Here is a 15,020-nt window from a genome sequence, read left to right as displayed (position 1 = left end):
AGAAGTGCTGTCAGACCCAGAGCTGGATGGGGACTCGTAGGGAGGTTCACGGGGGTGTGCTGGTAGGAGTGGAGCTGTAAAAGAACCAGTCCCAGGGAGGAGAGGGTGGGGAAGGAGCTCTGTGAAGAGATCCAAGTCCTAGTGGCCTCTCTGACCCTAGGCTCAACTTCCCTTTTCAAGGTCCACGGTTAAGTTACTCCTCAGTTTCGGGCCTTGGGTTTCTCATCCTCTGAGGCTGTCTTCCAGTTTGACTTGCTGGAGCTGTGTAAACCTGGGCCTTTGACTTATGCTGAAGTCAGAGGTCATGGGGTAAAGTGGAGCGGCAAGAGAGGGACACAGTGGCTTGTACCTCTCTTTGTATCTCCAACTGCTTCCTGACCTAGAAACAAATGTTGGTTTCTCCCACCAGAGCACAAGCCGTTAAAGGGGCCACAAAAATCTTACATGCAAAATGTTGTGTAGGAAGAGTGTATGCTGTGTGATGTCGTTCCTATCGAGCACACAGACAAAATTCAGGACAGTGGCTACCCCTGAATTTTAGAAGGGTCTAGGAGGGTGCATGAAGGCAGCTTTGGGTGCTGATAAAGGCCTTTATGCTAACTCAGGGAGTGGTAACACAGGTGTGTAGTTTACAAAAACCCACCTTCCGGTGCGCAAACATCTGTATGGCCAAAAAGGTTTAAAACTAAATAGACCAAAATCTGTGTGTATGCTTGCCTCTAAGGCATGTCTATTTTGGAGACCATTAGCACACACTGACACACATTCTCTCAATCCTGCGGCACTATCCCTACTTGACAGGTGACCAAAGTTCGGCACAGAGACCAACTTACTCAAGTGGCAGAGAAGCTGGGATTGGGCCTCCCAGCCACAGAGCTGCACTATTTTTCAGAAAAAGGTCTCATAATCCCAGCACTGGGTTGTGAGATTCGGAAGGGCGGACACCCGGCTGTACTCATCTGCAAGTCTTGGTGCTTAATGCTGGGCTTGGCTCAGAGTAGTGTGTCCAGTGTTTACTGAACGTATGGGGAAGGTTCTTTCTGCATGCTTGCAGTTTTTCAAAATATTAAAATGAAAGACCCTACCACTGCAGCCCCACCTGTGTGCTCTCTGTACTCTCCCACCCCCTCCACATAGGCCCTCACAGAGGGGGCCCTGGGTCCCAGGATCCTGAAAAGAACTGAGAATAGGCAGGAACACAGGTGCCTCAGCTCCAGGTAGCTCTGAGATGCAGACCTGGGCCCTCTGGTTTGCTCTTGAGTTTTCGTGGTTGAGTATTTCCTCCTTTCTTATGTGGAAAAACCTGACATCACCCGGGTTTAACTTTCTAGGTTTTGTAGGGTATGTTTAAGGCTGGCAGGAGTCACAATCCTCATACTTTGATCTCTAGCTGAGCAGAGGGTGGGATGGATGTGGGCTCTTTGCGGCAGGCCATGAGGAACCACAAAGGCCAAGTGGAGTGGGCAGGGCTCTGCAACCCTGTTTGAACCCCACGCCCAGTTAACTTTCTTTAACCTGTTTACACCTGCCCGCACCTGAGCCTGACCCCATGAACAATGTGACACAGACTTAGCCCAGTTTGTTTATTGTGGAGGGAAACTGGAGAATGCGGAGCAGAGGACAGGTCCTCTCCTCTCCCTGGGATTCTGTGCAAGTGGGTATCAGGACTCAGGGACGTGAAGTGGGGCTGTGGAAGCCAAAGATGGGGACAAGAGATGAGAGAAGGCAGCAGGAGACCAGGTGGGAGTGAGGGTGGTGGAGACAGTGAGGTAGGAACACCAGAGTGCCCAGTCAGGACATCTGCACAAAGTCCGCCTCTCACCCTTCTTGATGCAAGGTCAGTCTGGCACAGGGTTTTAGAGACAGGTGTAGGAGTGGAAATAGCCAGATTGAGAGGGGATCAGGAAGATGGGGGGTGGGGATGATCCCACTCAGATGATAGGAAAGGGATGAGGAAACCACTGTGCCTTTCCCAGGTCAGCCTAGGCAGAATTCACATTTGAGATTATTTTCTAGGTGGACGAAGAGCACTGGGTGCAGCGCCAACTGCTTTTTGGGGAGGAAACTAAACCAAAACCATATAGACGATGGAAGTACAAAGGAAAGGAAGACTGAGAACTCACAGACCAGAAAGTGTGAGTGTTCTGAGAGGGCAGTACATGATGCTGGGGTGTCAGGGGAGAGACGCTGGACCAGATTGAAATCTGGGAAGGGTAAGACGTCACAGCCTAGCCCAGGGAAGAACCAAAAGTCCTGAATTGTTGAGGAACCAGTATATGCGGCGCAGGTCAGCAACGGACAAACTCAGACTCAGGGGCAGGACAGCCAGGGGGTCCAGGCCTTCAGAAGGCTCCTTCCCAGCAATGGAAGCTGGGTAGGGGCAGTGAGAGGTTCAGGGCTTGGTAGAACCACTGGATCTGGGACTCAGACAGGGGCAGGGCCAGGGACCCCTCAGGGGGCTCAGGGAGGGAGCTCTGGAGCTGGGGGCTGTACCAGGAGTTGCAGTAATCATACTGGCAGCACTGGGCGTAGTACCAGCGCTCTGGGGGGTCGGTGGGGTGTTTTTCTCGGCACCGGTAAGACTCGTGCTGTCCACAGCCTCGGGTTAAGCAGCGAACCTGGTACCTGGAAGAGAGGGGACAGCTAACAACCACTGCTGCCTCCCACAGTCCCCAAACCTGGCACCCCTTTCACAGACTCTGCGATCCCTCACCCAGACCCAATTCCTAGCCCAGACTCCTTCAGAAGCGGCCAGAAAAATTAGCTTCACTGGCTCCACAGAACCCCAGACCCCTCCCCTTCCAGGATCCTCCATCTCCTTAGAGCTCAGGCCCCAAGCAGCCTTCATCTACAAGAGGAGACCAAGCCATGGGCTGCCCTACCAGTAGCCCCTTCCTGGGACTGGACTCACTATGACAGATGCTGATCACCATGCGTGGGGACGCGCTGCCGATAGTGCACTTCTGAGCCTGAAACGCATCCTATAGTAGGATCTTCTAAGAGGCAGAGGTGGCAGGTCCGGACTTCAGGAACAGGAGCTGGGGAAGTGGAAGACAGGGGGAGGGGCCGTGTCGGCTCACTCCAAGTTCCCTGCCCTGCAGGGAGCCTGCTCATCCAGAGCCACCCCCTCCCTGGACTCAGTCACCCCTCCTTCCCTGCCCGTGTCCCACTTACCCTTTCCCACTGTGAAGCCCATCACGACCAGCACACCTACAAACATATGGGCCTTCGTCATGGAATTCTGGGGAGAGGGGAAGTCCCTCGGGGGTACTCTGAAACCCCACCTTCCTGTGACCATGCTCTTGAGCCTGAACTGCAGGGTGGTTTTGACAGGCAGAGTCTGGGCAGGAGCTACCGCAGGTACAGAGCTATATTCCTGACTGGGGGAAGAAGCTATTAACTTGGCAGGAGGGATGCGTCCTCACCCACCAGGTCTGGTTCCTGAATGTGGGAGCAGTAGCCCAGACAGGGGCAATACCTGGGCCCCAATCCAGCAGTCTACCTTTGTCCCGTGTGCCTTTCAAGGGTCCATGGATGTTTCCTTCTCTGGTACCATCTGCTATCCTTCCCACACAATAGGGTCAGTCCCTATTGTTCTGGGAGAAACCTTAGCCAGGAACCCAGTGACCCCATCCTTCTGAAATGAGCATGTCTCAGCTCTCCAGCAGGGGGCAGGCAGACACCACAAAACAGCAATTCTGGACCCTGCCCCTCCTCTCCCCACCCCTTACAGATCTGTTTATTTTGGGACCAATTTCCCTGTAAAACCCAACTCAAAGTGTTGTTGATTACATTCCCTAGAGTATAAACAGACAACCATAGGTGGCCCAAAAGGAATAAATATTTCTCTAGTCTTTGAAATTTGATTTTTGAGTCTTTTGTGATCTTTGCACATCCCCACACCCAATTCTAGAACTCCACTTTACTACTAAAAACATCACCCAAATCCACTGGGCAAAAATCTGTGCTGGATTTCAAGCTGAGGAGGGTAGGCGGGGCCAGGAGAGCTCCTGGGGTCCAGCACACCATTACCCTCCCTTCCCCAACCCCAAGTACCAGCAAATCAGCTCACGGCCTTTTCTTCCACTTTATTTCATATTCCCACCACAATAATGACTCCTTTAATTTAAACTAAAAACCATAGAGGGTTCCTGAAAGGGTGGCAGCAAAGGAATGAAAGTGTCAAAGACTGGGGACAGGTGGGATGGAATCAGCGAATCGTCTTGACTGGACTCTTGAAGTTGCTGGCCGCTTGGAGCTGCAGCTGGTAGGCCATCGGATGGATCTTGAAACCGTAGAGCCTGGGTCAGGGCAGAGGTCAGAAAGGCAGCAGCGTGAGCCCCATCCTGGCCCTGCCTGTGGCCAGCATCCCTGCCTCCCCACCCCAGCTCCTTCATGGGCCTGCTCAGTACTGAAGGGCAGTGGTTCCCAAACTTCTTCTCTCAAGAATAGGTGGAAATTTATTTTAAATATCCATTAAAACTCAAATTCTAGGACGTACACGTGTGTTCACACGCACAAGCACACACATCAGTACTTGTTTCAATATAAAGCTGAACTTTCCTTCTCTACGCAAGAGTAAAAATGATACTCCAGGAAGATAAACCACACTTGAACCGTGGCTCTGAGGATTTCCTGGCAGAAGGTTGAACACCCAAGACGGCAACAAGGATAGCTACTGTTTAAATGTTGCTTCAAGTGACAAACATTATTTTAAGCGATTCATACATTTAAAAACACACTGTCAGGCATCTCACTATCCCCACTTCATGGATAACGGAACTGAGGCATAGGTGATCACACAACTTTCCCAAGGTCACTCAGCAGGGAAAAGCCCTGGCTTTGGGAGAAGTAGGTCTCAAGAACGGACCATGCCCTGTCCTTGTCTTCCCTTCTTTCTGGGGGATCCCGGTCCTTTCCTTTGACCCTTGGTGACTCTGTCCCTGCTCCCCACCTGGGCACAAACTGGTTGGCGGGCCTCTTGGGCCGGTACTCAGGGTGCACCATGAAGAGCATGTGAGGGAAACCGGTGCCGAAGTAGGCGCCATCCGTGTGGTGGTGCCTCGATGACTTGGGTGTGTACACGTCCATGCACTTGGGGCAGTAGAGCTTCACCATGGCCTCACCTGGGATGTCCGAAAGGCCTGGGAGACAGCCAGACTCAGCAGGCCAGGTAACCCAAGCCTGCCCAACCTCCCTCCTGGACTCAGGCCCCAACTTGCTGAGCCCCAACTCCTTCCCAGTGGACCTGCCATTTTATGTGGCCCTGCTTTGCCTTTTCCAACACTCACCGATGGGAAGCATTGGCTGGTTCTCACAGTACACACGGGGACAGTAGCCAAAGTCTCCCTGCTGGTACTTTTCCAACTGCAGTGGGTAAAATGGAAGGGGTTGCTGGATAGGTATGAAGAGAAGAGGCAACCCCCTCCTCAGCCCAACCCCCATCACTCTGGCCCCAACTCCTCCTGCCTCTCGCTGTCCAGAGGCCCCTTTTCTGGCTCAGATGGGCCCTCAAGACTCCTCTGCTTCCCTCCCTCCAGTCAGGCAGGCTGCAGACCATCAGAGCCATTCGCTGCTTATTCTCTGAGGAAGAGGCAGTCTACAACTTCCTGCCCAAGGTCACATCCCTCTCCCTGAAAACACCCCCTTTAGCACACCCCCAATCAGGTTTTAATCCCTAAGCCTAGGTTCTGGGTTTTTTTCCCCTCTTCTCAGCTAGATTCCTTGACAAGGTTGAAACAAGTGACTTCTTGCTGCAGGAAACTGTTTCCCTTGTTGCCTCTGAAGGAGCCAAGTGGGAGTGGAGAGGCCTCACCATCTGGGCGATGCCACGGTTGGTGAGGATATAGCGGGCGTGGATCAATCCATAGAGCATTTCAGCTGCCTGCTCAATCAGGTCACTCTGGTTGGGGTTGTCTTCCAGCTCCTCATCTGAAACATGGCCCCAACCAAATGCAACCACTTGTCTTACAGCTATTTTAGGTGCCCTGCCCACCCCCAGGGGCTGCTGGCTACTCAGTTAGCCCAGCACCCAACTCTGAGCCTCACCCCACCCACGGCCTGGGCATCTGACCCAGAAACCTGGGCCTCTGACCCTTCCACCAACCCAAGGCAGCTCTGCCTTCTTTCCATCCCTCTCAGCCTCTGCTCCCTTCTCTCCCTCGATACATAAATGCAAAGATGTCTCCACAGAAGATCAAACTCTAGCCTGGAAGGTGCAAGGCAGGGAAAAGCAGCAGAAAATAAGACTCATGGAAAAACGGGCATTATGGAATAGCGCTAAGTTAACGGGATCAGAGTGTGGGAACGAGCGGTGTAAGTCACAGAACTAAGCAAGAGTGAGGGAGGGAATCAGAATGAAGTAGAGGACTTTGGGGCAAGGGGGTCAGAGAACCCAAAGGAAATTTAGATTCAAGAAGCAGACAAAACAGGATTTGAAAAGCACAAAAAGCACACACACACAAAACAACCCTGAGGGTGTCTCACCAGGCTCCAGGTCCAAGATCATGTCTAAAGCTTGTCGATAGTGAGGCACCTGCTCATTGAGTCCAGTGAGATTGAATTTGTCCTGGATATAATCTTCATCCACCTGTCAGGACATGAAGTCAAAAGGAAACCCATAGCAGAATCCTCAGCTTTGACCTGGGCAAGATGCTCGAACTGGTGCCTTATCCTCAACACAACTGCTTCTGTTCCCTTTGTTCCGCACTCCCAACTCAGTAGAAGTACTTGAGTCTCTCTCCCCAGCTTGCATATACCGCCCATCCATAAAAGCTTCGGGTTTTCCTTTCTAAGGACAAACAGGTACAGCAATCCCCGTCTTAGAGAGACACTCCTTTCATGATCCTTGTCCCTATTCCTGCTTCCCATCTCAATTTTGGCCTCTCCTTAGGGCCAGCTGGCTCTCTGAGGAAGGTGGAGGCTCAACAGCTTGGATTCTGAAGGCAGTTACCATCCCTTATGTTAACACACAGCTTTGCATGTTACAGAACATTTTAGTAGGAACTATTTTAATTCTAACAGCCACAAAAAATAGGTACTACCAGTACCACTGTGGTAATAAAAAAGAAAATGCACAGGTTGACATGTCCAACGTTATACTGCTGGAGAATGGCAGGGCTGACTTGGGGCCCCAGTCTTGCCCCTTCACCACAAGTTAGTGAGGGAGTTACTAAGGGGACTCTTCCTTGACGAGAAAGAGTTTTTACGTAAGCCTGTGAAAGAAGTGTGTGGAAGCTGAATATATGGGAGAACATTTTATTTGGACAGATTATATGTGGAGATGGGTAGGGGGTTTGAGAAGAACTCACTTCACAGAAGAATTCATTGCCACGAAGCCCACAGAACCAGGAAATCCAGGACACCTCCTCTGAGCTGCTCATCTTCACGTCAGCTAGAGAAAGAGGAGTGTAAGGCTAAGCTCTACCTCCCTGCCTCTGATATCCTCCCTCCTTCCACACTTTGCCCTCCAACCATGGAAGAACTTGGGGCCACCCTTTCATAAAGGATCCGAACCAGGAGCACGTCTGTCTAGCTCCTCTAATTCACATCTCGGCCCCTTTTCTCTGAGACTAGATAAATTCTTTGGGGTCCCACCACTTGTGAGAAACCGACAGGTCTTGACCTACCAGTCCTACCCACATCCCTGACGCTCCTGAAGGCCAGGCACCTCTCCCCTCCGTGTCAACTCCGGCAGGGCCCGCGGCTCAGGGTCCCTACCCCCGCAAGTCTCCGCGCGTTCCCAGCCCCATTTCCAAGGGTTCCGAAGTTTATCCTTTCCAAGCAAGAGCCGAGCCCCTCCTTTTCTCATGGCCTGCGGGTGGCCCTCAGGTCCCTTTCATGGGAGTCCCCACATCCCGCCTCCACCCTTTTGGCCACCTCTCCCTCCCTCGGTGCCGGACCAGGTCACTTCCTTCCCCACCCCCATATCAAGGCGGGGAGACCCCTTGTGCCGCGCCCAGGGACAGGGGACACGGCGCGGGGACGACCCCAGACTCACCGACTGGACGGGGACTGGGACCGGGGGACGGGGGGGGAAGGGGAGTTTCTGCTTCCAAGGAACCGCGGGGACCGCTGCAACGCAGGGCGCGGACCCGACCGCGGTAGGCGAAGTGGAGTGGGGGGGGGAGTGGAAATTGGGGAGGGTGGGGAAGAGGGCAACGCGCAAGTGCTGAGCGTCGGGAGCCGCGGTGGACGCCGGGAAATGGAGTCCCCGGTGGGGAGAAACTGGCGAAACTAGGGAAAGCCGAACTACGAATCCCAGGATGACCCGCGCACGACCCTGGTGTCGCGAGGCCCCTGAGGGAGACGCTCGGGGGCGGGGCGCAGCAACGGGCTGCGAGGCTCCACCGGAAGCGGAAAATCAGTATCGCGTTCTGGGCCAGGGAGCCTGGGAAATATACTCGTGTGATTCCAGGGACCGTGGGGTCGAGAAGGGCGGGGAGAGGAACAAGGCTGCCGGGGTCGTTTCCTGCCGCACCCCTCACACAGCGAGCCTCAGGCCCCGGCGCGGCTCCGCTTCCCAGGGCGTTGACCTCATCCGCTCCAGCCAGCCCGGTCCTTATCGCCTGTCGAGCTCCTTGCCCGAGTCAGCCCGCCAAGGAGAACCCCGAAGGGGCCCATGCTTCACCCCGGGGTTTGGGCTCCGGAGGCGGGAGGTGAGGCCGGGTTCCGTGCTGAGGGACCTGGGTAGGGTGTACTGGGCTGAAGTGAACGGCGACAGAACCAGGACGGCCCCGTGCGCTAACCTGAGGTGGTGCCAGCCATTCTGCTGCTTGTTCCCTTGCACTTCTGCATTTCCTCTCAGGGCTTGAACGGGGCTGCTGCAGGCGCTAAGTGTGACCTTCGAACCCTCATCAGAGTAATGGTCAGGGGCTGTGAGACGTTATTTCTTCTCACGGTTTCTGGGCATTCTCCACCTCAGGGCCTTTCTTAACCCCGAGACTGGTTTCCCAGGGACAGAAAATGAGCTCGGAGCGGGGGCCACCTTGAGGGAGGCGAAGGGCATTGTGGGGGCGTTATGTAAAAGCAGCACCCCAACCGACGGATCCTTCTCGGTCCTCGCGCTACCTGGGCACGTGGTGCATTGCGCGTATGCTATTGGAACGATTCCAAGGCGGGAAACAGCCCGGCGCTTGCGCGTGCCTGCGCCCTCAAGTAATTGCCCCCACCCCAAGCCACGCATGCGGCTTTGTATCGTGTGACGCTGTCGATTCCTTTGCTTAGAGTAGCGCCATTCTGCAGTACGGAAGCTACGAAACAACACAGGGTGGAACCTCTCCCTGAAATCTGCTTCCTGCTTCCGGAGAATTGTCAAGTCTGTTTTTGTTTGGGAAGACGTTACCCGAAATAGGATCGAGGAAGATTTAAAGAGCCAGGCTGATTGTTTTTCTTAACGGTATGTCTTACGCGGTGGTAAAGTAGCCTCAGAGAGGCTATTACTTATTGTTGATGAGCATGGGAGTGGGGGCGGAGCGCAGGACCTCTGGGCAGCAGTCTTACGGAGACTTCTTTGTTAACCTTAACTAAGGGGCATGGTCTGTTACTGTAGGATTTCCTGTTTTTCCACATGATCTATGGTCCTCAGGCCCTGCAGGGTCCTAGGTTGTGGGGTCACTTTTGGGTTAGGAGGGGATTTTTGACGCTAAGGATACTTTTCCTTCTCCCAGCAGGTGTCTGGAGGTGGCTCTGGTCACTGCAGGACCACCAGGGGCTTGGCTTCCTTGTCTCATCCTCCCCCTGCCTAGTCTCATTTTCCCACATCTCCCAAGAGCCATGTCCTGGGCCACCCTCATTAACTTTACCCGAGCCACTGACCCCAGTGATCTCTGGAAAGATGGGCAGTTGCAGTCACAGCCTGAAGAGCTGAAGCCCACCCTGGATGGGGCTGCAGCCCGGGCTTTCTACGAAGCCTTGACTGGGGATGAGAGCAGCACTCGTGAACCCCAGAGGGCTCAGCCTGAGTCTGCCAGTAAGAGAAAGAGGAAGAGACGAAGAATGATGAGGGAAGCTGCAGCAGGAGTATCAGGAGGACATGGACAAAGGAGCTCCCTTGAGGCAGAGGACAAGATGACCCACCGGATACTGAGGGCAGCCCAGGAGGGGGATGTGGCAAAACTAAAAAGACTGTTGGATCCCCATGAGGCAGGGGGAGCTGGGGGGAATATCAACGCTCGAGATGCTTTCTGGTGGACCCCCCTGATGTGTGCTGCCCGAGCAGGCCAGGGGGCAGCTGTGCGCTATCTCCTGGGCCGTGGGGCTGCCTGGGTGGGGGTCTGCGAGCTGGGTGGCAGGGATGCTGCTCAGCTGGCAGAAGAAGCCGGCTTCCCTGAGGTGGCCCGCATGGTCAGAGAGAGCCCCAGAGAGACGAGGAGTCCAGAGAACCGGTGAGGGGAAGCCTTATATCTTCCGTTGTGTTCTTTCCTTCCTAGCTACTCCACACCAGAGGCCCCAGAACAGAGCTGGAGGGTTGGTTCTCTCCCCTGTCCTCTAGTGTAGGCTAATAAGGCAGTCTGGTTACAGACATGAGCTCCCTGGGTTTATTTTTTTGTATTTTAAAAATTTATATATTTATTTACTTTTTAGTTTTTAATTTTGTATTTTATTTTTTTTATTGAAGCATAGTTCATGTATAATACTATATAAATTACAGCTATACAATATTAGTGATTCACAATTTTTAAAGGTTAGAGTCCATTTAAAGTCATCATAAAATGTTTGCTATATTCCCGTGGTTACCCACTCCCTGGGTTTAAATCCTGACTGTACTTACTTGGGCAAGCAACCGAATGTCCATGTGCATCAGTTTCGCCATCTAAGAAATGGGGCAATAAGAGCACCTTTCTCAAAGGGTTGTTAGTATTAAATGGGTTAATATATGTAAAGTGCTAGAACAGTGCTTGTAGCATAGTAAGCACTATACAGACATTAGCTATAGTAATTATTATTATTCCTCCCTCACCCAAGAGCCTTGTGAGTACTTTTAACCTTCTCTTCTCCCACCTATCCCCCTTTGGGTCCCTCGTTGCTAAGTGGGGAGGAAGGCAATTTGTTCCTCAGCAGAAATACTGGAAGGACCCTGTCCCACCCTGTCACCCACCTCTGAGGCCTAAACCCTTGCGCTGCCCTTAACCCTTTCTTTTTTTTCTCTGCAGGTCCCGATCCCCCTCGCCCAAGTACTGTGAGACTTGTGATGCCCACTTCCAAGACTCTAATCACCGTACCTCCACTGCTCACCTGCTGTCATTGTCCCAGGATCTCCGGCCCCGCAACCTGCCCCTTGGGGTGCCTACCTCCAGCCCAGGCTTCAAGCTGCTGCTGAGGGGGGGCTGGGAGCCTGGAATGGGGCTGGGACCCCGGGGCGAGGGTCGTGCCAATCCCATCCCCACTGTCCTCAAGAGGGACCAGGAAGGATTAGGCTACAGATCAGCACCCCAACCCCGAGTTACACATTTCCCAGCTCAGGATACACGGGCAGTGGCTGGGAGGGAGAGAGCCTCTAGGGTGACCACACTGAACTGGAAGGAGGAGAGAAGGCAGGAGGAGAAGGACAGGGCCTGGGAGCAGGATCTGAGGACATACATGAACCTTGAGTTCTGACCTTGGCCAGTTCTGACCCTGGCCTGCTGCTGAAGTCTGAACTTGGGCCCCTGACCTAGGCACTTGGGCTTCTACTTCCTGGGGTCTGCCCAGGTTCCAGACCTTCAGGTTTTGATCAGTGGGCTCTGCCTTTGGGAGAAAAGAGGCTGAGAGTTGAGAAATAAATCAAGCTTTTCCCCCTCTTTGGTGTTCTCTTCACTTTTCTGGAAGCTGTTGCAGGGAAGCCAAACAGGCTGGGGGCCACGTGAAATTCCACCTGAGCCAGAAAAGGCAACAGCTCTGCTAGGTGGTACGATAGGGTCACCTCCCTGCCAGTCTGGTTCGCTTCTAGTCCCAGCCACTGCCCAGAGTGCCGCACCTGTTGTTTCAGTCCCTGAACCAGGAATTACCCATCTCTATGCAAGTCTAACTTCCCCCAGAAGGCATCCCCTGCACACTCCATTCAATCACTGATTTCACAAAGTTCATATACTATGTGCTGAGAATAGGGAGTAAGAGACTTTCCCAGTCTACAGGTTGCTCATAGCTGGAGGAGACAGGATGTGATCAAATACAATGCGTGGTGATAGAGGAGGTCAGGGAAGGCTCAGAGGTGATGAGAGTGGGTAGGGTCTTGCAGGAAGAGGCCAGTGTGATAGGAGGGCCTAAGATTATTCAGCCTGTAGGCTATTAGCTGAAAACTGGGACCAGAACTCTGGCCTCCCAAATATACACTTTAAGCCAAGGTTCTTCATTTTGATACCTGAAAACTCCTGAGGGCAGGAAGCACATCCTATTTGTCTTCACTTGTCCGTCCCACACTTCCTCTCCCGCTCCTCCCTTCTGCTGCTCATACTAGGTGCCAGGCACACGAAGCGCTCACTGTCGTCAAATCCAAGAGGTAAAATCCGTGCATGGAGGAGCAAGGAAGGGCTACTTAAGTCCCAAGCCTCCTCTCAGCTTTCTTTTCCGGAAAATCCTTTCATGAAGTCATAAGAAAAGGGGACTAAAGGGGGCGGGCGAGTTTAAGGGAACACTGGCGTCACGGGGGCTCTAGACGACGAAAAGGGAAAGCTGGGTTTACATTCAGGCGTTAGGTCCCCGTGATCTCGACTCTGCGCCCCGCGGTACGGCCCGGTGCGCACTGATGGCGCGCACAAGCAGCGCGGGCGGGGGGCGGTGGTGGATCGGCAGGGTCCGCCCCGCGAGCTGCGGGCTCCGCCTCCGCCTGGCCGTCTAGTCCCGGTGCAGCTGCTTCCGGGCTCTGCGGCTCCGGGCGGATCCGCGAGGCCGCGGTCCGGACGCTGGGCCCGGGAGGGGCTGCAGCGCCTGGACGCCTGGCTCCCCAGGCAGCCTCGCGCTTTGCCTCGCAACCGGGATCTCCGAAGACATCTCCGGCCTAACCTCGCGGGGACCGAGCCTCAGCTGCGTGCTCAGGGGCCGGTGGGGCCACTTTATAGGGTTCATAGCCCTCTGAGTCAAGGGACGAACGTTGCTGGCTGGAGTTTGCCGGATACCTCTTCCCTCACTCACCTAACAGGAGACTTCTTCCTGAGCTGCCTTAGGGCAGCAGTTCAGGACTCTCCCGCTCCGAAGCACCTAGGACCCAGGGCCACCTTCCTTCCTTCCTTCTTGGATGGAGACCCTCCTCCCCCGTTTCTGGGGCACCTTGGGGCGTAGCCTTGGTGAGTGAAACTTGGGGTGCTGCCTGCTGGGAAAGAAACCTGGAAATCAGGGAGGACACTGTGGGGGTGACCCAGGCTTTGTCAGATCCTGAGACTTGGAATCTTGTGTGCTGGGTGGTGGTGGTGAATGAACTTGGATGTGCCTTTCTTTACCTCAAAACCGTAAAGGAAACAAGCCGCTTGACACACTTGAGGCTGCATGACCATCCAGGGAAGTGGGGAGCCACTTCTGAATTCAGAGTAGGACTCACCAGAAGATACCTGTTCTTCTGAGCCTGAACAGACTGTGGCTTCTGAGGAAACCCTCAACCCCCAAACCTGAGAGTCTAAGCAGTGCCAGGAAGCAGCCCCAGAATTTGGGGGCTCGTTACACACCCCAACCATGTTCCTGCGACAGCTTGGTGGCTGGCTACCTCGCCCCTGGGGCCGCTGGAAATCAACGAGGCCTGACCTGCCCGCCCCAGAACCCAGACGGATGGACAGCTCCTCTGAGAATTCAGGGAGTGACTGGGACAGTGCCCCAGAAACCATGGGAGATCTGGGGCCTCCCAAGACCAAGGACTCAGGTGCACAGAGGAGCTCTGGGGCTGCTCCAGAACCGAGCACGGAGTCCCAAGTTGAGCAACTGGGGTGCAAACGAATGGATTCTCTCAAGTGGGACAAGACCGTCTCTAGCACTCAAGAGTCTGGGAGATTGGAGGCTGGAGAGACCATTCCCAAACTAGGATGGGATCCTGTGGACTCAGGTGGCACCAGGAAGCCTGGTGTGTCCCCTGAAGAGGGACTGAGCCCCCCTGGGCCTGAAGCCCCAGCGGAGAAGCCTGGCCAGCGTCAGAAGCTGCTGGGCTGGCTGCGGGGGGAAACAGGTGGGGGAGCAGGGGCTCCCTACCAGTACCTGGGGGACCCAGAGGAGTGTCTGCAGATCTCCACCAACCTGACCCTGCACCTGCTGGAGCTCCTGGCCTCAGCCCTGCTAGGGCTGTGCTCGAGGCCCTTGCGGGCAGCCTTGGACGCGTTGGGCCTGCGTGGACCGCTGGGCCTCTGGCTGCATGGGCTACTGTCCTTCCTGGCTGCCCTGCATGGGCTCCATGCTGTGCTGAGCCTACTTACCGCTCACCCCCTGCACTTTGCCTGCCTCTTTGGTCTTCTACAGGCCCTGGTGCTGGCTGTCAGCCTCCGGGAGCCCAGTGGGGATGGGGAGGCCACTGACTTGGAGGGCGAGAAGTTGGGGAGGGAGGGTGAGGAGCAGAGGGGAGACCCAGGAAAGAGGCTGTGACCACGGGGTGGGGTGTGGCCCAGCGTCCCACCCTCAGTGGGTTGGGAGCAAGGGTGAAGATAGTGTGGGGGCACGATCCACATTGTAAGCACAGGGACCTCAGGGATGGGGCAGAAACCCCGGAGTATGAGGGCACAGAGCCCCCGCCCCCCTTCACACACAGGAGAGCTGTTTAGGGTGTCTGTGTTTATGGACAGTGGGGGCATTGGCCTTGAATTCACCAGCTGTTGTTAATTTTTGCTTTTACATTTCTCCCACTTCCAGTTTTTTTTTTTTCCCACCTCCGCTTTTTAAAAACCAAAAAAAAAAAAAAAAAAAAAAAAAGTGTGGTGGTGGAGAATAAAAACTAAAGGGTCTTCTCTACCTTTCAAAACTCTCCAGGGGTGGAGGAGACTAGAGGCAAGACAGACAGACCTCTGGGTGGGGTAAGAGGGTGGTCGAGAGACTCAAGGGATCCTGTGGATCCTGGGATCTGTGCTCTC

At 54.3% G+C, this 15,020-nt stretch overlaps 4 protein-coding genes across 6 annotated transcripts; 2 read left to right on the top strand and 2 right to left on the bottom strand.

Annotated features, from left to right (window-relative positions):
• Nucleotides 1–1,583: 1,583 nt before the first annotated feature.
• Nucleotides 1,584–3,974, bottom strand: LY6G5B (lymphocyte antigen 6 family member G5B). The gene is given in 5 exon segments (XM_060110548.1): nucleotides 1,584–2,362; nucleotides 2,364–2,625; nucleotides 2,908–2,964; nucleotides 2,966–3,038; nucleotides 3,175–3,974. Coding segments are annotated over 5 exon segments (657 nt in total). The 5' UTR covers nucleotides 3,299–3,974; the 3' UTR covers nucleotides 1,584–2,221.
• A 94-nt stretch (nucleotides 3,975–4,068) lies between these two features.
• CSNK2B (casein kinase 2 beta) lies at nucleotides 4,069–8,133 on the bottom strand. The gene is made up of 7 exons (XM_060110547.1): nucleotides 8,000–8,133; nucleotides 7,311–7,393; nucleotides 6,487–6,589; nucleotides 5,816–5,931; nucleotides 5,292–5,367; nucleotides 4,955–5,144; nucleotides 4,069–4,301 (listed from the first exon to the last, which is right to left on the bottom strand). The coding sequence occupies exons 2-7, from the start codon at nucleotides 7,380–7,382 to the stop codon at nucleotides 4,211–4,213; spliced, it is 648 nt and encodes a 215-aa protein (XP_059966530.1). The 5' UTR covers nucleotides 7,383–7,393; nucleotides 8,000–8,133; the 3' UTR covers nucleotides 4,069–4,210.
• Nucleotides 8,134–8,361: 228 nt separating this feature from the next.
• GPANK1 (G-patch domain and ankyrin repeats 1) lies at nucleotides 8,362–11,773 on the top strand. Of its 3 annotated transcripts, none has more exons than XM_060110159.1 (4): nucleotides 8,362–8,657; nucleotides 9,231–9,397; nucleotides 9,672–10,385; nucleotides 11,154–11,773. In XM_060110159.1, the coding sequence occupies exons 3-4, from the start codon at nucleotides 9,775–9,777 to the stop codon at nucleotides 11,596–11,598; spliced, it is 1,056 nt and encodes a 351-aa protein (XP_059966142.1). In that variant the 5' UTR covers nucleotides 8,362–8,657; nucleotides 9,231–9,397; nucleotides 9,672–9,774; the 3' UTR covers nucleotides 11,599–11,773. The 3 variants fall into 3 exon arrangements, with proteins under 3 accessions (XP_059966142.1, XP_059966140.1, XP_059966141.1); XM_060110157.1 differs by having other exon boundaries at nucleotides 9,226–9,397; XM_060110158.1 differs by having other exon boundaries at nucleotides 9,226–9,397; nucleotides 9,669–10,385.
• Nucleotides 11,774–12,818: 1,045 nt separating this feature from the next.
• On the top strand, nucleotides 12,819–14,623 carry C10H6orf47 (chromosome 10 C6orf47 homolog). The gene has a single exon (XM_060110160.1). It carries the CDS (start codon nucleotides 13,645–13,647, stop codon nucleotides 14,536–14,538), a length of 894 nt encoding a protein of 297 aa, XP_059966143.1. The 5' UTR covers nucleotides 12,819–13,644; the 3' UTR covers nucleotides 14,539–14,623.
• The last annotated feature ends 397 nt before the right edge of the window (nucleotides 14,624–15,020 follow it).

Source organism: Mesoplodon densirostris, chromosome 10, assembly GCF_025265405.1.
Source record: "Mesoplodon densirostris isolate mMesDen1 chromosome 10, mMesDen1 primary haplotype, whole genome shotgun sequence".
In the NCBI taxonomy this organism is placed as follows: domain Eukaryota; kingdom Metazoa; phylum Chordata; class Mammalia; order Artiodactyla; family Ziphiidae; genus Mesoplodon; species Mesoplodon densirostris.
This window is presented reverse-complemented; position numbering and strand designations above follow the sequence as displayed.